General features: G+C 49.0%; 12 protein-coding genes across 12 annotated transcripts; 5 read left to right on the top strand and 7 right to left on the bottom strand.

The window, feature by feature from the left end:
• Window positions 1-121: 121 nt before the first annotated feature.
• Window positions 122-1,811, bottom strand: N7529_002633 (uncharacterized protein; the record flags this gene model as incomplete). The annotated part of the gene is made up of 3 exons (XM_057238161.1): window positions 122-316; window positions 375-481; window positions 551-1,811. 3 exons carry the CDS (start codon window positions 1,809-1,811, stop codon window positions 122-124), a joined length of 1,563 nt encoding a protein of 520 aa, XP_057100772.1.
• Window positions 1,812-3,717: 1,906 nt separating this feature from the next.
• N7529_002632 (uncharacterized protein) lies at window positions 3,718-4,536 on the top strand (the record flags this gene model as incomplete). Its single annotated transcript, XM_057238160.1, has 2 exons — window positions 3,718-4,257; window positions 4,303-4,536. 2 exons carry the CDS (start codon window positions 3,718-3,720, stop codon window positions 4,534-4,536), a joined length of 774 nt encoding a protein of 257 aa, XP_057100771.1.
• An 898-nt stretch (window positions 4,537-5,434) lies between these two features.
• Window positions 5,435-5,980, top strand: N7529_002631 (uncharacterized protein; the record flags this gene model as incomplete). The annotated part of the gene is made up of 1 exon (XM_057238159.1): window positions 5,435-5,980. One exon carries the CDS (start codon window positions 5,435-5,437, stop codon window positions 5,978-5,980), a length of 546 nt encoding a protein of 181 aa, XP_057100770.1.
• Window positions 5,981-6,028: 48 nt separating this feature from the next.
• N7529_002630 (uncharacterized protein) lies at window positions 6,029-6,316 on the top strand (the record flags this gene model as incomplete). Its single annotated transcript, XM_057238158.1, has 1 exon — window positions 6,029-6,316. One exon carries the CDS (start codon window positions 6,029-6,031, stop codon window positions 6,314-6,316), a length of 288 nt encoding a protein of 95 aa, XP_057100769.1.
• A 628-nt stretch (window positions 6,317-6,944) lies between these two features.
• N7529_002629 (uncharacterized protein) lies at window positions 6,945-7,154 on the bottom strand (the record flags this gene model as incomplete). The annotated part of the gene is made up of 1 exon (XM_057238157.1): window positions 6,945-7,154. One exon carries the CDS (start codon window positions 7,152-7,154, stop codon window positions 6,945-6,947), a length of 210 nt encoding a protein of 69 aa, XP_057100768.1.
• Window positions 7,155-9,293: 2,139 nt separating this feature from the next.
• On the top strand, window positions 9,294-10,094 carry N7529_002628 (uncharacterized protein; the record flags this gene model as incomplete). Its single annotated transcript, XM_057238156.1, has 2 exons — window positions 9,294-9,952; window positions 10,016-10,094. 2 exons carry the CDS (start codon window positions 9,294-9,296, stop codon window positions 10,092-10,094), a joined length of 738 nt encoding a protein of 245 aa, XP_057100767.1.
• A 662-nt stretch (window positions 10,095-10,756) lies between these two features.
• N7529_002627 (uncharacterized protein) lies at window positions 10,757-12,977 on the bottom strand (the record flags this gene model as incomplete). The annotated part of the gene is made up of 2 exons (XM_057238155.1): window positions 10,757-12,793; window positions 12,870-12,977. 2 exons carry the CDS (start codon window positions 12,975-12,977, stop codon window positions 10,757-10,759), a joined length of 2,145 nt encoding a protein of 714 aa, XP_057100766.1.
• A 413-nt stretch (window positions 12,978-13,390) lies between these two features.
• Window positions 13,391-15,778, bottom strand: N7529_002626 (PalH/RIM21 family protein; the record flags this gene model as incomplete). Its single annotated transcript, XM_057238154.1, has 2 exons — window positions 13,391-15,570; window positions 15,670-15,778. The coding sequence occupies 2 exons, from the start codon at window positions 15,776-15,778 to the stop codon at window positions 13,391-13,393; spliced, it is 2,289 nt and encodes a 762-aa protein (XP_057100765.1).
• A 914-nt stretch (window positions 15,779-16,692) lies between these two features.
• On the bottom strand, window positions 16,693-18,008 carry N7529_002625 (pepsin-like aspartic protease; the record flags this gene model as incomplete). The annotated part of the gene is made up of 3 exons (XM_057238153.1): window positions 16,693-17,030; window positions 17,105-17,628; window positions 17,683-18,008. 3 exons carry the CDS (start codon window positions 18,006-18,008, stop codon window positions 16,693-16,695), a joined length of 1,188 nt encoding a protein of 395 aa, XP_057100764.1.
• Window positions 18,009-18,237: 229 nt separating this feature from the next.
• N7529_002624 (uncharacterized protein) lies at window positions 18,238-18,420 on the top strand (the record flags this gene model as incomplete). The annotated part of the gene is made up of 1 exon (XM_057238152.1): window positions 18,238-18,420. One exon carries the CDS (start codon window positions 18,238-18,240, stop codon window positions 18,418-18,420), a length of 183 nt encoding a protein of 60 aa, XP_057100763.1.
• Window positions 18,421-19,816: 1,396 nt separating this feature from the next.
• N7529_002623 (uncharacterized protein) lies at window positions 19,817-23,059 on the bottom strand (the record flags this gene model as incomplete). The annotated part of the gene is made up of 5 exons (XM_057238151.1): window positions 19,817-20,572; window positions 20,625-20,911; window positions 20,971-21,018; window positions 21,071-22,885; window positions 22,939-23,059. The coding sequence occupies 5 exons, from the start codon at window positions 23,057-23,059 to the stop codon at window positions 19,817-19,819; spliced, it is 3,027 nt and encodes a 1,008-aa protein (XP_057100762.1).
• Window positions 23,060-23,550: 491 nt separating this feature from the next.
• N7529_002622 (putative UV radiation resistance protein (UVRAG)) lies at window positions 23,551-25,408 on the bottom strand (the record flags this gene model as incomplete). Its single annotated transcript, XM_057238150.1, has 2 exons — window positions 23,551-25,293; window positions 25,346-25,408. 2 exons carry the CDS (start codon window positions 25,406-25,408, stop codon window positions 23,551-23,553), a joined length of 1,806 nt encoding a protein of 601 aa, XP_057100761.1.
• Between the last annotated feature and the right edge of the window lie 34 nt (window positions 25,409-25,442).

The following is a 25,442-nucleotide window of genomic DNA, read 5'->3' as shown; positions in this document are numbered from 1 at the left end:
TTTCGTATTATTGATACATGATCTATCAAAAGAAAGTAACCTGGGGCACAAACTTCACTGCCCAAAGTTGACTGCCTAGCCCAAAGTCCCGAGCAGCGCAAAATTGCCAGAATTGTTGACTCTAATACCAAAGCGCCTTGTTCCAATACAAGCTCTTAGCGTTAGCGAGGTCATCTTCCTGGGTATACATGGTAGTGTTGAAAACGATCTCGGTAGCGTTAGTGCCGTACTTGGGCCAATAAGTCTTGTCGCTAGCCCATTTGGTGTTGGGGTTGGCAGTCAAAACAAAAGAGAGAAGATATTTTTGCATCTTGCGCTATGGGTAGAAAATTCGTCAGAAGGAGTAGATCGAAATTCGCAGATGTAGAACTTACAGCAACGGCAGGGCTCACCGAGCTACTACTGGAAATGGTGATGCCGGCACCAGCAGCAGGCGCGGTGCTGGAGCTGGAGCTTGAGGAAAGGGAGTAGGTGCTGTACCCTATTGTTGGAAAGTTGATTAGTATATGAAATAGAAGAATTGAGGAAATTGCTAAGAATGGGTGCTTACAGTAGTAACTCTGGTCAGTACCGTGAGTAGCCTGGCCAAGTGCGACCATGGCATTCCAGGTATTGTTGTTCAGAGCCCGAGTCAGGGCATAGTCGTGAGCAGTCAGATCGAAAGACTGTCTCATATCGGCAAAGCGGTATCCAGGGCTAGTGTAGTCAGACTCCGGGTACAGTTCCATAATTTCGTCAATGACATCGTCTGTGATAGCGGGGAAGAAGGTGCGGAGCTCGCTCCTCACATCGGCAGTGGTGTTGACGCCGGAGGTAGGGAAGCCGTTGTTCTCGTGCTTCTCGTGCGTGATGACCAAGGGACCGGTGAAGTTGAAGCGGCCCTGGTAGAGCTGCGACTCGTAGGTATCTGCCACAAAGTCACCATCCACGCGGGGCTGGAATTGGTACCCATAATCATTGTAGACATCGTTGGCCACATCGGTAAGGTTTGCGAATGAGACCTTGCGCATGCATGAGAGATCACCGCCACTGCAGCCGACAGCGGTGGAAACGTTTTGCCAAAAGGTTTCGCCCTGGTGGTGGCCCGCGCCAGGTACGAAGCCTGGGGATGTGAGGTAGGCCTTGTTAAAGAGCTGCTCGTTGTGGCCTCCGTAGCGGGTCATCATGAAGATGGGCATACTGGCTCCAGCGGAGAATCCGAGAGCGGTGATATCATCGGGGTTGCCGCCGAATTCACTGATGTACTTCTTGACCCATTTATAGGCGTGCTCCACATCATAGAGGGCGACATTGTCGGTGGCGCCTTGGTGGACGGCAGTCACTGAGTTGGCAATACCGGTAATTCCGAGGCGGTAGTTGAAGGCTACGAAGACGAAGCCTTTGGACAGATCAAATAGACCCTCCGGGGTGTTCTCGGATTTAGAACCACCGGTGAATCCACCGCCATAGGTCCAGACCACAACGGGGAGATTCTTGCCCTTGGCATTGGCAGGAGCCCAGACATCCATATAGAGACAGTCCTCCTCGGAGGCGCAGTCTACATCTTCACTGGCGTAGGTTGTTCCGTTATTTATGATAGACTCAACAGATGGCCATTCCGGCTTAGCGAAACGAAGGTCTCCAGTGGGAACCGCGGCAAAGCGAATGTTCTGGTACTTGTAGTAGCCAAGACTGGAATTGCCTGCAGCTGCCCGGATCGTACTGTAGTCAAGAGAGACGGTGGGCATGCTTGAAGCACTTGAGCTGCGAGCAGATGGCACCGCTGCGGCGATTGAAGCCGCCAGGGGCAGCAGAAGGGTGGAAATATGCATTGTATCAACCACAGCCCAGGCTGTTAGATTTAAATGAGTGACCTAACAATTTACAGTAAGTGGCTGTCCCTAGCTTTATGTCTGTCTTAATTTGAGGCCAACACTGCCTTGTTCGCCCGTCGAACGCCTATTACGCGGCAGTCCACGCCACTACGGGCGAAAGGCATAGTCAAAACAAGCTTAGGAGGCGGGTCCCACCAAAGAAGCTGTGTTAGAGGAAGATCTTCAACCGCCAAGTCAGCAATATAGCAACTAAATCCGATAGCCCGAGTCTTACGCCCGAGGCCCATCTATGGGGGTTTGTTCTTGCGAGGGTAGAGTACGATCGGACTTCATGTGCTTTCAATTGACCTGCCAGAAATTATACTCAATTGCGAATTCCAGAATTGAAGAAGAAATAGTCAAGATTATCTAGATCTAAGGCCACGCATGTTCGGGGTAACGTTGGCAGACCGAGACCCACTTTGGTGAAGACTCCAATTAGGGCTGCCCGGTTAATATTATATCCGGGTAGTTTTTGATATTCTAATAGATTGATTCACTATCTGCTAAAAAGATATGAAAGCACAAAATTGATTATCACAGTATCTAGGATAGTGCCAAGAGGCAAGCACCTGAAACTCATGGTAATTCGCTTTAGCGATCTTAGGCAATATTAAGTCGCTATACATTCACGATTGAAATAAACGATTGAGTAAGGCAGAGACCTGAAATAATGTCAGCGAACACCATAAAAACCCTAAAAAAAAATAACCAAACTCTGTATATGAACTGTAGAGAAAGAGAACATTACAATTGAATGAAATGTTTCACCGTGTCGACACATTGTTTGGACGTTACTACAAACATGTGCATCCTAGTTATGCATGGCCGGTAATGGGGACTTGAGCTCTCACTCCCTCTTTACTGTAGGATATTGTTTTTCAAACTATGGCTTAGGATTCTGGGCCCTCGAGAGCCCTGCCTTACCTCCATCCGCTGCTCTTACCACGATCGGTGCGCCCTGTGTCCCGCCTATTTGAGGTCAGGAGTCCACCGGCCTGGGTCAGTCGTCGTCTGCGTCCTCCATTCCTCTTGTTGTCTCATGAGTCTCACTCACCGTCCTGCCTCGTAGTCGTGGTCATCTCGATCGTCTGACTCACTGGAACAGATTCCTCGGTGGCGGTATTTTGCCCGGTCATTCGTCTCTTTCTCGTGTCAGTCAGGATCTCCAGCAGCACACATCTTGAGCGCCTTCTCGCCTTAACCTCTTGAGATCGTTGTCCTTAGTGCTTCTTGAAGGTCCAACTGGTTATGCTTTGCTCAGCAATCCCCTTGGAGAGGGCGATAGTGCGCTCTGTCGTGATTCGCTTCTGCATGACGTCCTTGGGGAAACGGACAGCTGCATTGTTAGACCACCATCATCTCTTTCTCAAGCCCGAAGGACGGGTAAGCCTTCCAGATACACCAAACCGTAGTTTGATATGGCGCCTTTCACCAGCTTCCTTCGGCCTTGCTCAGGTTCGGGTAGAGAGTTGCGAGCAAAGAGTAGCCAGCACGATCATCTCGTCCATTGTCGTTGTGGCTTAGTTGCGTACTAGCTCACAGGTGTTTCCATATCCGAATGCATTCTGTCCCACTCTCTGGAAGTTATGTATCTTCTCGGCTAGATATCATTGATATCAGCAGGCCATATTCAAATATATTAGACAGGGCCGGAGAAATCAGTCATTGGGCAAAGATAATCATAACAAGCGTACATATGTACATTTATTCATAAGTGCTGCGGTAAACGCAGCGGGGCAACTGCACGCAACTTCACAACTCCAACGCTCTGCAACATAAAGAACTCATCCTCGTATCTTCTCCTCTTCAATTTCATTTCTTTCAACTCGTCACCAGCCCTCTAGCTCCCACCCCATTTACAATGTCATTGCCTAATCTTTCCCTTCCAAGCGAGGCAATGACAGCTGCTCAGCGAGCCCTCGGGATCGCTGAGATACTGGGCTCGGTTATCTCTTTCATTCCAAGAGAATCTTTGGAAGCCGAAACGGACTTGATATCGTGCGCGCTGGTAAACAAATTCTGGCGCGACGAGGTTCTTCCTGTGATATGGAGAGATTGCTACCTGCATACGATGGAAAAAGTCTTGCTCAAGCTCAAACCGGAACGCCGCCAATTCTTTGCAAACCTCATTTTCCATGGAACCACCGGTACGATTTATCACAAATTGGAAGGTGGAAAGGATGTATGGGCAACTGGAGGTCCTCTGGACGGAATCGTGTTCCCCAAAATGGTATCGTTGGAAATTCTCCATCGAGAATTTGAATACGGAGAGCGATCGCTTCCAAGCTTGAACTGTCCTAATCTCCAAGAGATGAACTTTGGTGGCACCATGCCGGAGTACTTCGAGTGTGAAGATGGCATGGGCGCCTCTGGATGGGAGTCTATCTTCTGGGATCTTCCGGTATGTTAATTTGTTCAGTTTTCTACTCAGTGCTAATCTGCCAAGACCAAATTCCCCAGTCTACAAAGGTTGACGTTTGACTTCCGCCCGAATGTCTTTCCTAACGCGATTCAACGCTTGAAGAAACATCACCCCAATCTCCGTGACTCCCTTGATGAACTCAAAGTCTTCGAAATTACCCACTATGAGCGAGAGACCATGTCTGACGATGCCTCTGGTTTTGACGAGCTACAGAGTCCCGACGAGGACGAGGACTTCGACTCGGATGAGGAGAATTAGGATAATCAGCAGACGACGCAGGACAGAAATTTCATGATTTCGGAGAGCGAGTATGAGCGGAGTGAGCCCCGTGGAAGAAGGGACTTTGCTAAATCAACAGGCCTATTGACAAATGAATAATCTTTTATGAATAGCTTTGCCCAAAGATGATTTTCTCCAAATATTCTCTAACATCTTTGAATATAGCCTGCTGATATCGAAGTTAATTTGCCGAGTAGATATAAAAAGAGATAGAATCCTAAGTTTGATAGCGTAGAGAGGAGCAAAGAAGGAAATATTGTTTCTGATTGTCTTTGATGAAGGGATATACCAATTAATAAATGTTTTTCTCCTGCTGTTGTCTAATATCTATGCATATGGCCTTCATATATCTCGCCGAGTAGATACACCGCGTCCAAAAAGTGGGTCGACACGCTTCAATTGATTTTATACTCGGTGACCAGTTGTCGAGTCGATGTGAAAAGTATTGGAATCTAACCCGATTAATCACGTTGATGCTCTCCTATCTAGAACGAATCGCTCTTTTGGGCATATGTTCCAAGCTAGGCTCTTGAAAATTGAGGAGCTACGTATTTATGTGCCCCAAAGCTCTGGACACAGCCTCTAGTGCATTTTTCCCCAATGACACTCATTTTTGGCCGCCATATACAATTCAAGGGGACCAGAGAGAACACTCCAAGATCAAAAGAAGAAGTAGACTTGTAAAATAAGGCGGTAAAAGGCCATTTGTTGAATACAGTTGCATATTAGCAAAATGCAAGTCCGCCTTTGAAGTATATCAATCTTTGTTTACTTTTTGACCGTTCTTTCCCTTTCACATCTCGTCAATTCCTACTCTCGTCCCATTTCCCCCAAAGCTTCAACATTGATTCAAAACGTTTTTTCCACGTCTGCCAACATGGATTTACGTGTCCAGCGCATGGCCGCCTCTCAGCGGGCTCTCGCGCTCCCGGAGATTCTCAACCATGTGTTTGCGCAGAAGGGCCAAGGTGACATCTACTTCATTTACAATGACCCTAAGGAATCTGATCTTCTTCGATGGGCACTTGTCAACAAAACCTGGTACACCGAGGCCATCCGCTTGCTTTGGGCTCATCCCATGGAAACCCTCGATCGAGTCATGGCCACTATGCCTCCCGACCGCCGCCAGTACTATGCCAATTTCGTGACCTGGGGTCAGATCGTTTACAAAACTCGATCTCAGAAAGAAATCTTCGATCTTAGAGGCCCACTTCACGGCATCACTTTCCCCAGGATGACTAGGATGTTCGTCAGCATCTTCACCAGTGACTTCTATGTCATTCCTGTCAATCATCCATTTGATTGGGATCGTGACATGCACTTTGAAAAGCGCAAGCCCAACTTCCCAGGAGAATGTCACTTGGATAATCTCTTTGACCTCATCTCGGCAGGTTACTCTTATGCTACATCACGCCTCATTTGAACTTACTGACTGTTCATGAAACAGGAATTCATCCCCGGTATTCGCGAAATGTCCTTGAGATACGAAGGACCAGTCTCAAACCTCACAGGCGTGGTCGAATTGATCCCAAAGATGGATACTTTGCCTGACGAAGACGGCCATTGGTACGTCAACCATGCCCACGTTGCAACTTCACCCGACGAAGACGAGGTGGGGTACATTTTTGAAGAACCAAAGAAGAAGGTGGTCAGGGACACCTGGGGCGAAAGTACTTGGGTCGATACCTTTTTGTGCCGGTTTGACCCAAAGAAATTCAACCTGACATCCAGCAGCTGGGATGAGATCAATGCGCGGTAGAAAACACTGCTACAAGCTGCAGAAATATGCAAACATCGAACGAGGCGAGAATTCATTTTGAGAGAGAATCATTCCATAGTATGAGACTCAATACAATTTCGTTTGCTGAAAAGAAAACCAAAATTGATTGTCAATGGACCCTTAATGTAAGCTATGCTGCCATTTTATAACCCAAAACAAGACGGTTGGGGATAATACGCCGCCGGGACATTCTATGCTCGCCTCTTGGCGGAGAGAGCTCGGCACTGCTGGCAAAGCATCGTCGGTGGTAGAGAGCGAAGAAGTCATGGATATTTTTGATTTATTTCAGCAATTTAAATCAAAGAATGTTTTGAAGGTGATCAATTTTCGTGGACGAATTCATCGTCATATAGGGACTTTCGGAGTACTTAAAGTCGGCAAAGCAGAGTCCCACGGAACTGGCCTCTAGGATCGTCCGAAGTGATTGGGCGATAGCTTGTTGGAAGCGGCCCTGGATACCATGTTCATCTCCTATATGCACTCGATTGGGTTTGATGGTATACAGCCTAGGGCATATGGTAGCGTGGTTGTTTATCTTGCCCAATCTTTATTTTGGTGTGTGGCTTCAACACTTCAAAGGAAAGTGCTCCACGGGACAAGAGTTCCCTTAATGGAGAAATACTGTAGCGTAGTTAAGACCGGGTGATGAGGGCCTATGTTGAAGAGTAGGTGTCACCAGCGCCGTGAAACCTCCAGTATTTGCCGTTTCCCTGCTCTCTAGACTCAGATTTTGTAATCTTCTTGTGATCTGCTCCAGTTTTTCCGCGGTAAAGGGGGGTGTAGTGCCGGTCGTCTCGAGCTGTCCGGGGGAAGACATGTTGGTGAGTCTTCTGCGCTTTGTGGCAATCGGGGAGGGTGGTCTGTCTCCAAACAACTCAACACAAGCTCCTTCTATTCGCGACTGCTGATCTCGAATATTCGAGAATGCTCCGATGAGAACTTTGCACAATCTGTTTCGCGCAGATAGTGGCTAATTTTTGTTCTGGGTAACTTTAGATCTAACAATAAAATCAGTTGATTATCTTTTAGATCAGATCTTGCCTTGTTGTTTTGAAGTCGCTGGTGACTTAACAGTCAGGTTCTGTGGACGTTGATTGGGCGGATAGGATAATTTATAGCGAAAGTAGAGTGTGATGGAGTCGATCAGAATGATGGATGAGATTTTGATGATTTGATCAACTGTGGTAGCCTTGAGATTGATGCGCAGCTTGTTTGGTGTAAGAGGAAAAGGGAAGATTGAAGATGTGCATCGCTATGTACCGTGGCCAGAAAGCGAGGAAGCTACGAAGCTACGTGTAGTTATACCTCACTTCTGCTTCAGATTACCTTGGTGATCTCTCATTCTTACTTCAGAACTCCTTCAATTGATGAAAAGGGTTATTTATAACTATCTACTAATGGATTCACTGCTCGAAAATATGTAAAAAGATAGTCAGGACACGGTATCCAAACATAGTGGAAACAAAGAGGGACGAGGAAAGATGATTCATTCAAGACTCGAGCTACTTGGTAGATAAGCAAATTAGAGCCTAGTATATTACTCTAGGATTTCCGTAGATGTTGACTCCTCATCACCTTCATCTGACAGGTCAGCTTGCTCTGGGTTCTCATGGTATGTGAGTCCCATACATGGAGAGAGAACATTCTCAGATATGGCTGAATCGTCAATAAGATCAAAGAGACTATCGTGAATGTCCTTCAGCAATCTCCATATGGAAGCCAGGTTGATCCGGCGATAGTATAGGTCATCATAATCGTGATCTAGCCCAAACCGTAAAGAAATCTTTTTCCTCTCTCGCTTTTGGAAGCACGAGTTATGCATACTTGTTTTTTTTTGGTCAATGCTCTGTATTCCAATATTTCAGCTGTTAAGCTGTGGTCCCTGCCAGTACTAGATTCTCATAAAAATTCTCCATGTTCCTGTTCGAATACACTTAGCTCCGTATTAATTTACTCCCAACTATCTGTGGATTTTCACATAGTTGAACATATTACGCCGTTCTTCATAGTGCATATAGCCTTCAACCGCGTCACCTCGTAGTATAGCTCCCAGAAATCTTCCTTTTCATTCTTTTCCTTTCTCGATCTGTTACTAACCAACCTCCATGTCTCGGGTTCGCCCTCGACGAAAAGTCCCCCAACGCTTGTCTGCGTTAAGCAGCATGCAGCCCAACGAGTGATTAATATTCCAGAACTTGTTGCCGATATTATCTGTTTGGCGACGAAGTACTCTCCTGGAAGAGCCTTATAAAACGAAAGGCAGAACATATCTTCAGCAGAGTCCCTGCTGAGTCCCGCCAACAGTACTCTGATCACGTCGAATATCTCTCGATGGCTACTGTCAATTACAGAACAGCCGGGGATTTCGATTCTACTTCGCAATGTCAAGTTTTAAAACTGAACAAGGGGAGGTTGTGGGTTCGGGCAACCGACCTTGGAACCCTTCAGAGGGAGTTCATATGCCATGTATCTATGCAAAGTCTGTGACCGTGCTCTATATCTCCTGCCTATATGTACCTGGAAGAAGGTATAACTCTTCAGGAACCTGTGGCTTATCCGATGATTGGACAACTTTCTTGCTCGGCACGACCTCGCTATAACTATATCAATTTTGGTTCACCTGAGACCACATATTCATGTTCTCTCCAAAAGCTATCGGTGCAAAGAAGAAACACTAGCTTGCGTCAGGGCGAAATGTGTGTATCGAAAGAATGCGTGTATCGAAAGAATGCGTGTATCGAAAGAATGCGTGTATTGAAAGACGAAATAAAGTAAGGTGGTGATCTTCAATAAGCTCTTGAAATGAATCCCATGTAGGTATTCATATTAACAGATTACGTCGTGCTTTATCGTGTATAAAATTCGACCACGTCACATCGTGCATACCTAGGTAACCACCAGCGACATTAAGTTTCTCTTTTTTTCCTCTTCATAATCCCTTCATAACTCATCCATTATGGCTCCGATGCGTTCTCGACGAAAAGCCCCCAGACGCTCGTATAAATCCAAATACGTGGCAAAACGCGTTTTCGAAAGTCCAGAGCTAGTTGCTGAGATTGCCAACTGGTTGGTGAAAGACTTGGCGAGTCGCTCCAATGATGGACTATATCAGAGTCACCATGCTGAGCCTATGTGGCCATATTTGAAAATTAATGAAGTATGGCGCACGGGGGGGAACAGGCTGTCCTGGAAGAGTCCTATTTGTTTCAGACTGAACGAGATCTTCGAGAACGTCTCTCTAACTCGTCGACAACAGTATGCTGACCATGTGCAAAATGCATTACTGGTTACTGTCAGTGACAACAAAATCAGGGCTTCTGATTCTGCGCTTCGGGGTGTTAATTTTCCCAAGTTAAGGCGGTTGAGTTTACACATTGCTGCTACAAATGAACACTTTAGCACGATATATGACACGTTTATCGATGGAATCCATATTCCATGCATCCAAGGAGAGTCTGTGACCATACTTTCTATCAACAACTGCTGTAACCGTTGCCAATTTGGGAAATCGACCTTCCATCGTGGGAAACGATATCTTTATGGCTTACCAGATGAATGGGAAAGACTATTCAAACGAATATCGGTAACTCAATCATATGAATATATGATCGCTAAGTTACTGATCTGATAATCCATCTGATGGCATAGTCCCTATTCCCCAATCTTGAATACGTCCAGATTGATACAAACCATATATGCATACCACCAAAGATTCTTGAGCGTTTCAAATGTCGACACCCGGCTCTTCAGATTTTAGAGAGGGACTTAGGTGATATACCATCTGAGCCTTTCATATCTACGATATGTCGTTCTTCGAACTGTCCTTGGTTGAGCTCTTTTCCCGGGCAGTTTTGCAATTGGCATCTTTCCAAACTAGGCCTGTTGGTCTTGATACAATCAGATTTGCGTAGCTCTAAGGCTTGTTTTGTCACGATACTTGCTATCTATCGAAATCCTATAATGAAAGGGGGCTGACCTTTTTTTAACATGGTACAGCGTTTGCTATATCTCCCTCTAGGTATATGCAGATAGCCTTTTCCTCAGAGACCATAGATCAGCTTCTACTTCATTCCCCTGCTCTGCTCACATCCGGTTATACAAGTCTTTCACTCACACCAGATCAAAATGTATATCTCCGTAGCTAGCCTGCTACGAGATGCAGAATAGCTTTCTCCACTTTCCTCTATGTTTTGCTATAGAAAGTGTATGAAAGATAATCAATGACCAATACTTCCAGAAATCCATATTTCCAATGATAAAAGATCAAAATAAAATGTAGAAGAGAAGAGAGAAGCCTCCGTAGATACATATTATATACTATTCGAACGCCACGAGTCTATACATACCGTCTGCGACTCTACCCAGACCCCAAGGGATAAACAAACACCCAGAATGCCAAACTCCAATACCATGACGCAATCAAAGCTCCTGCGAATCCAGCGCCCAAACTTCCCAATGCTTCAAAGTCTCCCACCCAACGCGCCGCATACGCCTTCTCCAAATAAGGCCATCGCTGGCAACGGTGTGCGGGTAGCAGCCGGAGTAGATTGGGGTATCCTCGCGGTCTTCATTATGTGTTTCTGGGCCGCGGGGCGTTACTCCATTCGGAGTGCGGTCGTCCTCGCGGTTTCGTTTGCCTAGTGTCGATGGCGGGAAGGATCTAGGGCCGGGTGGCGCGGTCGACCACACGGGGATATGTGTTTTCTGTGTATCGCAGGTTCTGTGTGCGGTAGGAGATTGGGTTGGCCCACCACGTCCAGCGTCGCAGCTGCCTGGTATGGGGCTTTCTGTGGTTTCTCTAACATTGCCGTCTGGCGATTGGGAGTCCCTGGGTCCGCATGGGAGGGGGGCTTTGTAGAAGTCTCGCAGTTCCCAGGATTTCCAGCCCATGCCGACTACTTTGATATTGCCGTAGACTTGTGGGTTGGCGAGATCATAGCTCATCATTTCCGTTAGGATTGAGTCATCGATGTCCACCACTTCTGCGAAAGATTTGGCGTTTGCAAGGGTTTCTTCCATCATTAATCTGTTGTCGAAAGGCTTCCCTTGTGCGACAAGGGATGCCTTGAGTGTAGCGCCGGGCGGTCCATTTTGGGCTGCGGAAGATGGGGGAATGAGAAGCCGAAGCGCTTTCAGCTTCCTGAGGAAGGGTATTAGAAGGCCCAGAGAATCCATGCTGGTGAACTCTGTGGCGAGGGCGAGTTGCTCCAGATTCGGGCAGCTATGGACGAGTCGTGCGATCATCCCTGTGGAGAGAGGCCATTTAGATGGTAGAAGAAGATGCCGCAATGTAGCACCGTGGTTTGTGGTGATATGTGAAAGATAAATATCTCGGACGCTCGCTATGGCATTGAGCTGACTGGCTGGGGAGGCAGAGGTAATAGGGGAATTGGTGGATGTTCCATTTGACACACCGGGGACCTGGTGTTCAGAGACAGGCGGCGTGAGCGCTGATATTTCTACATCTCCAGTTCGTGGGGAGTTGAGAGAGTCGCTTGAGGCGGAGGTAACATTGACGAAATAAAGCCGCTCGAGGGAATGAAAATTTCCAATAAACTCTGCATTCCGCTTTGAAACTGCGTCCATTCGCACAGATTTGATACGAAGCTTAGCATGTGGTGGGGCAGTCGGCCAGCTGCTCTCGACGAACGTGTTGACCAAACTAGATCCCTCGACCCCACTGAGGAATGTGACATCTTCCACGGTGGTCGGGTCAAAAGCGAAATTGAAGTCTTCTGTGTGGAACGCATAGAGATTTTGGAAAGACATTTTCTTCACCATCAGGGGCTGCTTGTATGTGATAAGCTTGCGGAAGTAATCATGCAGCGATACACTGGGTTCCTGGGCATCGCGCATGCGCGGCGACCAATGTAATTTCAATTCGCGAAGCTTCCGACTTTTCCAAAGCAGGGTCGCAATATCATCCGGGTAGCATAGCGGGTCGATATCGGTCACTTTCAGACATCGCAGATGGGGCATGCCCGGGATGACAAAGGTGGGCTGTGGGTGACGGCTAGAGGGGAAGCGGATCGTCAGAGATGTGAGCTTGGGCAGTTGTGTCAATCCCAAGAATACCGTGTCGAGCATCTTGGTGTTCAATTCCCAGTGGAAGCTCTCCAGATTCGTCATGCGGTCTATCGCGGCGCGAGCGGCAATGTTTAGCAACATTGATGAGTCGGGCACCCGACCGACTCGGGCGTGCTCCTCCAGCTCATGTTCTTTCCATTCTCCTCGTAATGTCATTGACCGGACAAGCGGCGCATAGGACCGTGTGATAATCGCATTCAGACCCATTGTGAACGGACTCGCGCTCCCGATTCCTTCTGGTTGTTCGCCGCGATAGCGGATTTTGTCGTAGGAAGTCAGCGTTAAGCTGCTGTATAGTTGTGGCAGCGCCATATAGTTGAGGACCCGACATGTCCGGCATAATCGTGCGAGATCGCCTGTATCATTGACCTGGATGGTGTTAGAGCAGTTGCGCGACAATAGCTACCTACATACGTAGCTAGTTGACTAGTTATAGCTTGCTCACATGTGACACAATCTCAGCGATGAGATTCAACGGCAGAACCATCAACTGAGCGCCACCAGGCTGCTCAGTTATACTGGCTCCAAACATGTTTTGGTTAACAGTCGCCATGATGCGACGTCCATTAATTGTCACATGAGTTTGGCAGAATATGGGGAAAAGAAACCGGAGCCTCGTCTTCCCGAGTGAAATTTTGGCTCCACTCTCGTAAGCCAAGCAGAAGTGGCTAATAGTAATGGCTTCAAATGTTTCTAATAACTACTTTTGTTTGAAATCGTACATAGATACAGTATTCTAAAGGATTAAAATAACAGAATAAAATGCATATTACATTGAATTTGACCGTAAAATAATCAGGGGTATCTTTCTAAAGATGTGCATATTTTCCCCATAAACACCAAAGCCCCCTATCCCAAATCCAAAAATTTGATTGCCTAAAACACCAAGAAAATGACGGGCTGTGCTCTCGTCGAGTACATGGAAAAAAATATCCAGCCATGCGCAATTCATACACAGTATTGCTTTTATGAGCTGCCATGCTGATTGGAAGGCCCATGCCCCGCAGAATGTGGAGTTTGGGGTGCAGCATGGAATTGCTCGTTCTGCTCTGATACATTGTTCCTTTCTTCGGAGATCGTGGAATCTGTCCAACTTCGTTGGTCGTATTCTGTGACAGTCTGGTTTTGAGTCCCGTGGCTAACATCCTCATCGACCAGCGCGGCAGTTTCGGGGTCATAGTGTAGAACGTAATCTCCGCCTCCTCGCTCCACATCTGCGTCTGTCCACGGAGCGGATGCGTGAGGCTGGGAAGGGATGACTCGGACTGGTAGACCGGGTCGACTGGAAGGTGTTGCGTGATGTGCAGACTGCTCAACTGGCCGACTTTCTCCTGCTGGCCGATTTTCCCCCAGCAGTCGATTCTCTGGAGACCATGTATGTTGGCCGCGTCGGCGCGCTGGAATGACAGTAACTGGTAATGGGCCGTCGTTGTTTTGCGACCCTGGTTTGCGGATGGAAAAGAAATGGTCGGATCGAGACCGGGCATTATTTGCTTCTGTCTCTCCATCTTCCCCTGTTGCAACGGATGGCCTGTGCTCCGATGGCTCTTCGCCCGCTTGTGCAGATGCCACTTCCTTGGGCAGAGAAGCACGTCGCCTTTTGAAGGGAAAGAGGAGAGCATGCCATCGGGGATCAGCCTGGACAATCTGTGGCGACTGTTCTCGGGTGTTTTGAGCAGAGAGACGGCTCGCATTCGTCTCTGGGTTTTGCTCTTCTCCTTCCTCCAATTCTTTATCTTCCACTAGTTCCTCTTCTTCTTCCATGTGAGGCATGGCGACTGGGGGTGTAGGGCTAGCAACTGGATGGTACCTGACATTGTACACTGTACTCGCTGCACTGGTGGTATCAGCGCGGCTGACCGGTGTGATAGCCGCCGGAGGAGGTGTTGGGCGGTTGTTGTTTGGACCCCGCGGTGCTGTGGCTGTGGCCTGGTGGTATGCCGGGGCTCCAGCGCCTCTGTTGCGGTTAACACGGGGTAATACCGCCCTGGCTCGTAGAGGGCGATGGGCCAAGCCCATAACGCCGCCCCAACCAGATGATGCACCATTACCGCCACCTCGGCCATTGCCCTGTGACTGATAACGCGGCCAGTCAACTTCTTCGGACGGAGTGACCTCGAGCATTTCGTCGCCGTCAAACACTTCTCTTCCCAAAATACCGTCTTTGGTCTCATCTCTTTCCAGCGCTTCAATGCGTTCCACCCACTCCCATACAACCACACTGGCTGCGGCGGATCCTACCCATCGAATATAAGTACCCCAACCAGCAATTTCCGGTCTGGCAATATCCAGAACAAAGAAAACCACTGGTATCAAAATCGCACATAACGACAAAAGAGCCACCAAGCATATGTTGCGCATCTTTGGGTGAAAGAAAGCGTACCGATGCTTAGAGATCGAGTAGAAAATGACCCAAGCAGCATAAAGCAGATTGAGCGACAACTCAAACAAGTAGCTCAGGGCAGGAATCGCATCATCGTATAGTCTGGGCCGAGTCGATGAACTCCTTACCCAGAAATTCTCCAATATACTGAACGTCGTATCCAGCACAATCAACGCAAACCCAGCCCATTTGATCATCACTTTTTCCTTATGTCGCGGGAACAATCTAATCAGCGTCTGCACCTGCGCAAGCCATAGGAATGTACTAGAGATCACGCGCACGACTCGGATTTCCAGGCCGTCGATCACCTCCTCGGAAAGCGCCTCGGCGTCGGAAAACCCATAGTTGTACTGGCGCTCCGCGACTTTGAAGGAATCAACCGTTGCGATAGTCAATGATATTGCCACGAGTATTGCGGCGACTTTCTGTAGCCATGGCCGTCCACCGACGCCGACTACCGATGAGTTTCCGCTGTACGACCCGCTGATCATGCCATGACGTCCGAGGAAATTGGCACCGCCACCTGGGCCGCCAACGTAGAATGTGCGTGGGGTGATGAGGAGAATTATGACGAGGAGGTAGCTGACAACGGTCGCACAGCCGATGGCGTATAGTTGTGGCGTAATGGAGGAGTAGAAAGGGTCGCGGGTATCGAGGACGGCGGAGACGTGGACTTCATCGGTAGGAGAGCCCGTGCAGATAGGCTCGAAGACGGCATTCTCACTAAGTGTAATAGCGAATGATTTGTTGAGATATACGACGCCTGTTGAAATTGCGACGTGCTGTTAGACGATGTTTCGAGAGGGGCCACGACCGAAGTCCGAGTCCGCGGCCGAGACGTCAAGAGGGGTCAACCACATACCATCACTGGGTAAGACGACAGGCGTACAGCCTGGCGCATAAGACCTCGTTGTGGTCGTTGTCGGGTTCGCCCAGATCTGGCGGGGGGCTAAATGGGAGACATGATCCATGATCGGGCACGATGGACGTCAAGTCGGCGTCCCAGGAACAGTTCATATACCACGCAATTTCCACCGATGCGCCCTCCTGTGTGACCTTCACGTTCAGACTTCCATTCTTGACTGGTTTAAGTCGCGTGGAAACGTTGCGAGTCCAAAGCCCGGGAGGCGATTAAGGTTGGCAAGGGGTGGCGGCGGTGTGAGATTCGGGATGAGAGGTGATATATTTCAGATGAATAGATTATTGGAATAGTGAAATCCTGCTTATGTGGGCGAAGACTGCCTTCCACCTTTATACAATATACATATGTAGGGGGAGAAAAAGGGTGGGCAAATCTGGAGTTCAAGGATGATCCTAGACTCGGCATTATTATTGGTTCCTCCACAATTCTCTCAGGGTCATTCTTTTTGTAGTCGTGGATATGTCCCATTCCTTCAACAAGATCGTTCCACTCATTACTGAGGCTTTTAATAATACGTATGATCCTTGTTCGATTATTGAAACGGTGGTGGTCAAACGCTGAGAAATGTGCATTCTCTATAAACTCCCGAGGTCGACAGTTTGAGATCCAATTCGCTCTATCAAATATTGTAGATCACGGATATAATTTTCATTGCGTTGAATCCCTGAGAATCGGCTCTCGTATTGTGAAAATATATAATTTCCCAACAGTGAAGAATCATAGGAAGCACACGAAGTTCGAGTTTAGCATCCCTTTAACTACATTCTGTTTCCCAATCTTACTGTTTCACAATGAATATATGCAGGACGTTTATTGTCATATATAAACCAGACTAGGCAGAGTCAGCCCGGCTGATAAACCGCCATCTGTATCACATCTCTCTGTACAACATTCATCACACATGAAAAGTGCTCACTTCTCTAAATCCAAGTATAGCTGTCTATCTCTTCAAGAGAGGGAGATTTATGCCTGGGCGGCAAAGCCAAGGCGAGGGCCCTGGGAGTCGAAAACGACGTACTGGCTCTTGAGGAAGATGTCACCGAAGATGGAGAATCCAATGCCAGAGTTGCTCTGGATACCTCCATAGCAAGTGGAGCTACCGGTGGAGATGGGCGCATAGTTGATCAGGGAGCCAGGAACAACGGCATCGTAACCACCAATGGTGACGGTGAAGTTGGGCAGCTTGGCGGAGCAGGGGAAAACGTAGCCACCGACCGAGTTGCTGTTCTGGGAGCCGGAAACCTGCTTGTAGTAGGCGGAGACGATAGAGTTGTCAAGAAGGAGGAGAGTGGTGCCGGTGTCTATAATTGGAAATGTCAGTCTTGCTCACCGAAAGATAAAGGTATTTATCCTGGCAGAAGAGACGCCAACTTACCAGCAATACCCTGGATGGAAGAACCCTTGGCACCAGTGCCGATCTTGTAGCTATCGGCCGTGAACGACCAGAAGCCCTGGGAGCTGTCGACATCGGCGTAGACCAGGCTGCCTTTGTACTTGGACGAGTCGATGAAGCCAAAGTCGTAGGTGCCAGGGGCGTTGTGCTTGAGGGTCACAGCGAACAGAGGTGAGTCCAGCTGGGACTTGACGGTGTCAAAGAAGGTGGTCTGGGGGTTGGGGCTGACAGTGTTGATAGAGCTGAAAGCCAGACCCAAAAGACCGTCGTTGTTCTGGTCCTGCACGAACTGGGTGCTGATCTTTTTGGCAGCCTCAACAGCCTGGCCAGTAGCCTTGACGCCACCGACGGTGACGGTGTCTTTGTAGACATCACCGCTAGCAGAGCTGCCATCACCGTAGGAGATAGACCAGCTGGCTCCGGAGAGCTTGGTGCCGGTGCTGCCAGCCTTATAGACGGCGTGGCCACTCTGCTGCGAAGAGGGAAGCTCGCTGGAGAAGACCCAGCTATAAAACTGTTAGTGACTTGCCTCGTCAAATGTTTCAATTTACTAAACTCACAGATCAGCAGATCCAGTGTCGAAATCCAGGTTCAAGGTGGTGCCGCCAACGCTGACGGGAGTCAGGTATTCGATGTCGCCGGCCTCGGGTGTGGTAATAGCAGAGCCGCTAACAGCAGCGGCGTGGACATTGGCAGGAACAGTGCCGCCATACTTGGACAGAGCGTTGGCGTACACACCGGGCAAGTTGACGGACCTGGAACGAGTAGGGGTCCTGGTCACTTGGTTGACAGTGAAGCCCTGGCGAGGGCTGTGCACTGGCACGGCCGCGGCGGAGGCGGCGGCCGAAAGAGCAAGAGCAAAGGTAACTTTGCTGAAGACAACCATTGTGAAGACCGGTCTATAGATCGATGAAGTGAGCCAGATAGTGCGAGTGAGGATGCAGAAGAGGATGATTCTTCTAAACAGCAGGATACAAGACCTCCTTTATAGGTTTCCTGTATGTGATATGACCCGGTCGTCCGAAACGAGAAGGCCTCAGTGCTGCCGTCTATCGCGACATCCTGTGGAAGGAGATAACGCTCTTCCAGGAAGTTAGACATGGCGATCTGACGAAATGCAGGAAGGTGTGCGAGAAATCCCGAGACCGCCACGGACCCCATCGACCATCCAGGATAACGCGACGGAGTCCGCCAAGCAGACTATGGAGGGGCAATCCATAGGCAGCCTATTTACGGGGTCTCGTGAAGCCAGGTCGGGGTCTGGTGGGCTTGATAGGGCTAGCGCGGGCACCGCATGAGAGGATGCCAATGCAACGGAAACGCCATGCCCAGGGAGCTTGGTCGTAACAAGCTATCTCCAAGGCAAAACGGAGATGTCCGGCCAAGACGATATGTCTTGGCATACTGCATCTCTGTACTCATTCGGTGATTGCTGGTCGATCGCTATTTTCTTGCTGAATGCGTGCGAGAAGGAGTTGGGCCTTGCGATTGGATTGTCTGTATGCGCCAAGGATGTTGTCACCTTTTTATGCGAGTCACGATGGAAGACAAAGAAGTTAGAAACATTCGAGGATCTAGCAAAAGGCCCTGAAGATCATCGCCTGTTATCTCCACGTTGGCCAATCACTCGGCAGAAAGAGCGACTAAACTTCCCACACGCACTAGCATGGTCACATCGCTCCATTAACGCCTTAATGTTGCAGAAACGGAGTGTTCCCATTGGATAAATACACTATGCCTCTGGATAAATTGCACCCTGGGATCTTGTGGTTCTGTATTTCTCCTGAAACCAGAGCGCGGGTGTAATCTCCGACGGGATTCCACGGGGATCCGACCCTGCATATGCACTACGTTCCACCTCAATGTGGACTTCAGGATGTGACCCTTCACGGAGAAATACCGAATCGCGGCTCTTATCATCTGCAGCGAAGGTATCGAAGGATCTAGCCGATGATCCATTGATCGTCGGAGATCGTCAGTAAACAGTGACCCTAATTGTACATTATAGTGATGTTGCATATCAACAAGAACGAACATGCAGTCCAGCATCTTTCTTACAAGGAAAATGGCCCGGCGGGATATACTCGTCTAAAGTTGATATCCACGACTTTGAAACAATCAACCTCTGAATTTGACACATTCCAATCAAGCATTGGTCATATCTATAATTCTACTCTAAAGTACTATTCAAACTCCATACAACTTTTCAAACCATCATAGTCGCATTGCAGAACTCCAACCCTATCTTAACAAGCCAAAGCCAACAGCCACCCGAAAGCTTCTCCGCGGTCACTGCATATTCCATGTGAAAAGCAGGTCACAAGGACATTGTTCAAGTCTGCATGAAACCATGACTCGGTACCATGACCCCACAATATAATATCCGACGGAGACCGGTCGGAAAAATTAATCTCGCAAGATTGTTAGGCATACTGTAGTTATACAAACGTTGTATGTTATAGATTACAGGACTCGTCAATCCTAAAAGGAAACCAGTTTCATGCAAATTACAGCATTGTATACTAAGGACGGCCAAGGACGATAGTTTTTCAAGAAACGCCAAGCGGAGATCCCGGGGGTATATAGGTTAAGCATCAAGTACAAGAAAGTACAAAGTACAGCTCATTGAGGGGACTCCCTATATCCAATCAAATCCATAGAAAGAATTAACTCGTGATAATCGTTATTTTTTCGTCACAGGTACGGGGTTGATAACCCAGTTTCCCCCTCACCATTAGGGTTTCCGTCATAGCCCTCGTTGAGAAGGACTTCGAGCATATCAAACTCGCCAAGCATGGGTCCAGTTCCACCTAGGCCCTGGTCAACAGCCCCAGTGGAGCTATTGAAGAATTGATCTAAAGGCAGCGCAAACCAATCCGGAAGCGCGCCGGAGGAAGAGCCGTGGCTGTCCATGGGCTGAGACGAAGGGACATGATTCGGCGACGACCTATCTAGGCCATTGGCCGGAAATGTCGAATTCGAGTCATAGTAATTGTGGTATACAGATGGAGGAGGGGGCATGAAGGAGACGTTTAGGTTGGACGAGTTGATCGGCTGGGCAGGAATGCTGGCTAGTGGATCATGGCCCGATCCCATTGCGCCGTTGGTGTCCACATATCCGAGACCCGCCCCACCTGACGTTGTATCATGCTGGGTAGCGGACCAAGGTGCGTGTGGCCCATCACGACGAGCTGTGTTCTCGCGCGATGGTGAATGTGAGCGGGAGCCGGCGACCGAGGTGCGGTCGTGGCCGTCTTCTACACCCCGGTCATGAGGTGCGAACCGCAGAAAGCGCGTTCGGATACTGCTGGTGAGGAGCTCTAGAAGCCGGGCTACAGTATTGCTGAGATGCACGTCATCCACGACATAATGGCGCAGCGCCTCCACTGTTCGGTCCTGCAGGTCCAGGGATACTCGCACGTCGTCTTCTCGGGCACCTAGTGTGAAAGTCTATGATAGAAATTAGCTATCTGATTATTGCTTTTTGCGTAAAGGACCATACCTTCAGGATAAAAATCATGCCGGACAGAATACGGAAAAAGGTTCGGATGGGCGCGTGTCTTAGACGGCCTTCGGGGACAAGACCATCCAGGACTGTCTGTAGGATCTTGCGAGAAGAATCAATGACTTCTTGGATGTAATGCTCGTTGACGCGGTAGAGCTCATTCAACGTCTGGAACCAGCTGTTGCTGCTTTGAGGCCCGGCACCCTGGGTATGAGCAGACTCGTTGGACATTGTCGTCCACCGGTCGACGACCGCTTGCAAAGCGAGAGAATTGATGTAGAGACCTAGTCATGTTAGCTTGAGGCGGTCTAGTAAGCTTGAATATGAAATTTTGCACGCTTACGTGTATACTCAAGCTCAATCAAGAGGACGCTGCGCATGGCTGGTGCAACTGTTTATTGTTAGCTCCGCTGCTGTATATATGAAGAGTCAGATAAACATACGGTTAACGCTGTCCAGCTGCTGTCTGAACTCCCGCAAATACGGCTGGAAGCGATCAATCTGTTCGCGGTATCTCCCGCTTCTGATCAATTCCATCGTCTGGCCACTCGACGCGAAAAGAACATGATTGGCTTGATAGACAATTTTCGAGATACCGATCCAACAGTCTTGCATCCGGTCGAGGTTTGCATCGGCATCTTTTGCGTCAGCAGAGGTCGGCGTGATATCTTGTCCCCATTGAGGCAACGGGAGCATGGAGGGGATTCCTAGACGACCGCTGCTGTGTGTAATGAACACTAGAATCAACCGCTGCAACCGCCGTTTTCGCGTCTGTTCGGCGAGCGACTCATTGGCCGCCTTAGGATCTCCTTTGGGGTCGAAGACGCCAAGTTCAAAGGCCAGGGCCTGCGCCGTGCTCAGCAGCATCCACGACATTCGATCCGACCGCCAGGCTGGCTCCAGCCATTTCTGGAATGCAACTCTGCCCTCGCTTCCTTTGTTTCCAGTGTGTTCCCCATCTTGGTCTAAGTTACTGTCGGTCTTGGCATATGTCTGGGGGTCTGTATCCAAAAGAGAGTTCTCATCATCACCCGGCGGGAAGTGCAAGTTTCTCGGGTGCCACTCTGTAAGAAGTAGCATAGCCTCTACAGTACCCAGTGATCTCAATTGTCCATTCACGCTGCCTTTGTTGGATGTTGGAGCACCCAAGTCAAGAGACCGAGGTCGGCCAATGCCCGATGTCCCTGCGTCGAATTTCTCTTGGCCCCAAAAGAGGCGCTCTATCATGCTGCGTAGATATGCCCAGAGGCGATCATGGATATAGAACGCCCGCGTATTGGCGCCATCGCCCTTGGGCTTGAGGTGTCTAGAGGCGATAGTGAGGATCGTCACTGCCAACACTGGTTCCTCGGTGAGCAATGTACGGTGGGTGGATGGATGAGAGAAATCTGGAATTACGACTGGACTCATCGGTGCGAGGTTTTCGTAGTAGTACGCCACATAATCCATGCCCTCCTCTACTGTAAGCCATCCGGCACGGACAAATCGCAATCGCGACCAGGCTCGGATTGCGTCGAGATATGCCGGTTCTGAGGGAGGAATGTTGACTGGGCTTTCTCTTTGAGGGCCAGGGTCGGAAATCTGAGGATCTACGGGTCCTGTAGCTCCAGCGGGGTAATAGGTAGAGCCGCCCATGGACATCCCTGATCGAGGGGTCCGTACAAATGATCCGCCCATGCTCCGAGGTGAGCTACCTTGTGGTAAGGGTGAAGGCCCTGAGTTGAAGGATGAGACGGACCGCCGAGCAGCGAAGCGATTCTCAAGGCTCTGGCGGTTGAGATCCTCTGTTCTACCTGCTGCTTCAGAAAGTAGATGTAATGCGTCGTGGGTATTTGTAATTGCGGGCGACAGTAATTCCACTGCAGTCCTATTCATCATCGCAGGTCCTCCATAGCTGGAGGGGGCGGTGCGCTCGCTGACAGGGTACGTGGGAGCTCGTGATATTGGGGCACTTGGCGTGTACCTCTGGGGAGGAGGTGCGGGGGGAGCCTCGGACCATCTTTGTCTGGAACGCACGGCTTCATGGTCAAATTGAGGTGCTTCAGAGGGCGCAAATGGGGCACGTTCACTGGGACTTTCATTCTTGGCTACCTCGCCAATCATCATCCGCTTGTCGCGGTGAAGAATGGGTTCGGCCTCGATTTCATCGTCCTCTGCAGCACTAGATGTCTTGCGCTTGCGGCGAGTGGCTGAAAATTCACATCGTTTGCTTTCGCGCCGGCATCGAACGCAAGGAGGGGGACGAGGATTGTCGACACCTTTTTTTTTTTTTGTGATCAGTCAAAGTAGATTAGATGGAACGGAAACATACTTCCTAGGTCGCACTTGACCTTGCGTTTGCGGCATGGATCACAGGCCTGATAACCGCGCCTGTGCTGGGCATCATTGGCCTCCGACTTGCCGTAAAGGCCGCTATTGGTGTCCTGGCCCATGTTGTTTCGTTTGCGTAGAGTGGGTAATTGTCTGGGGAAGACCCCGACACAAAGCGACACAAAGCGAAGATAAGGCGGTGGGGTGATGGCTGACCAATACTCCGAGGATTCGGAGTGAACTTGGTTCAAAACAAGCCTTGAAGAGGATAGAATGTTGAAATGATCTCGGTTGCAATTTCAATTGAGGGTTTTCGATGTTTGTTAGGGTTTTTGTCGTTGAATTCGGGTAACGAGGTAGTTTTTATTGTATAATGAGAACTCTGCGGGGTAAATCAAGGGATGTACGATGTACTACTACTCGGGTGATTAACTATACAATGTACATTCTTGTCATTTCTATCCACGCAATTGCATTTTATTATTACACGTCTCGATTCACGAACTACATATGTACAAATATCTCGCTGTATTCTGGGACGAAAAACACTCGAGAAGCGCTACAGGTCAAACTCCATGTTCACATTCACATTATCCAGAGTGTTATGAACAAATCAACCCATAGCAGACAGTGGCTTCTTTACTTTGTCTGATGCTAGGCTAACATTCATCTTGGACACTGATTCCCAAGCTTTGCGTGGCTGAACCAACTCGCCAGATGCAGCACTTTCCACGCTACCACGCCGGGAAAGATTTGGTGTCATTTTTCCGGAAATAAGAGCACGAACGCCACCAGCTTTGCGTGCAGGGATTTCAGAGGTGCCAGCAGTGAGAACATAAAGAAGGTATTTGAGATTGGGAAGAGTGTGCCGAATATCAAGAACGCGCAGTCCTTGCTTGCTAAGGAGGTATTCGATGTCTTTGTTGAGGAGAAAAACAGCATACTCGAATCGGTACTGCACACTGACCGGGTAAAGAGGGTACGTGCGTGCTGGAAGGGATGCAGATATGGGGTCTTGGATGAATGAAGTCGACCCGTTGGCGTTGACTGGGTATGGGAGGGCCGCCGATAGGTAAAAGGACAACAGATATACCAAATGGGCTGTGTGGCCCAATGCTGCCGCAACTTCCTCACGATCAATGTCCTCAAAGGAAGAGTTTGGGAGGGTCAGCCCGGCGATGGTGAATGCCAGAGGTTTATCGGGAATAGGCTCGATAGGATATATTGTAAGAAGGTCCTCTGCAATACGTCGAATTTGGCCCTTCATTTCCTCCGCATTTTGGTTGAGCAAGTGCTCACTCGACACCAATCGCTCCTGGGCCTCAGGAAGATGGCTGCGTATCTTTTCTTGGTTTGTGCGGCCTTGCACCATCGCTTCTTTCCGAGTCTTGATGCTAGCAATCAATTCTTCCTTTTGCTTGATTGCAGCACGGACCCGTTTGCGCTCCAAGGCGGCATAGCTCTTGGTAAGAACAAGCTTCTCTTGGGCCGCAACTGCGTCACTGGTGATATTCAGTGATCCCTCATTTTTTTGCAAAATAGAGCTAATCTGCGACTCCAATTTCTCTCTGGTTGCCAGTGCATCCTGTACGCACTCGTCTAAATTGGCTAATTTCATCAGTGCATCGTAGGACGAGGACGGCAGGGCGGTACCATCTGCAGTGGTCTTCTGCCCTGATGCTTGGAGCGGTGTTTCGAGCGGTGGAAGATCGGTGAGGTTGCTATAAACACCGTCTGGGAAGTGGAACAAGATCGAATTCGCAGGAAGCGGTTGATGAAAGCTTTCCAGAGTCTTTCCCAAGAACTGCAATGACCGTAAATGAACCTGCAATTCAACAAGTAAAATATGTTCGGGCATTTCCCCAGTTTTCGTCCAGATCTTAAGAGTCAGCTCGTCCATTCGAGAGACATATGGGCCACATAGATTCAAATCAAATGATCGGAAACTGGGATTGTTTGCGCGCTCGACGACTTCGCTGATATAAACAGGCTCATCGAGGTCCTCGCAATGAAGTGAGAAAAATGAATCGGCCATGCGGCTATTAATTATGTCTTCAAGTTTGAACTGTCGAGTTCGTGGATTCGGATCGTTCCAGAACAGGGTACTTCTGCGACGCGGACGCATCGCGGGTTCTTTGTTTGCGCTACCATCTTTACTCGCATGCGACTGGAGATCAGTGAAAGATCTTGATGAGTGCAGAAGATGGTTTTCTTTTTGCGACAAGATCTTCGAGGCTGTCTGTAGGGTATTGGGGATGTCGTCGTCATCGATGGTCTTGCCACGAGCTCGGATTGCGGGAGGTGTCACGACCAAGTTGCGCACAGATATGCCCTGTAGATGTCGAAGTCTGCGGTTCTAATATCCTGTTAGTACTCGGGATTATCTGTTTCTTTGCAACATGTCATACCCATGCGTAGAGCCACGGCCGCTCTCTGCGGCTACCTCCATCATGCTCCGTGTCCGTATCCATGACACTTGTGCAGGCGCCGGGGGAGCGCGGTGGT

This window comes from Penicillium soppii (genome assembly GCF_028829465.1).
Source record: "Penicillium soppii strain IBT 18220 chromosome Unknown utg000003l, whole genome shotgun sequence".
Lineage (NCBI taxonomy): Eukaryota > Fungi > Ascomycota > Eurotiomycetes > Eurotiales > Aspergillaceae > Penicillium > Penicillium soppii.
The sequence above is the reverse complement of the archived record's forward strand: the minus strand, read 5'-3'. Positions and strand labels throughout refer to the sequence as shown.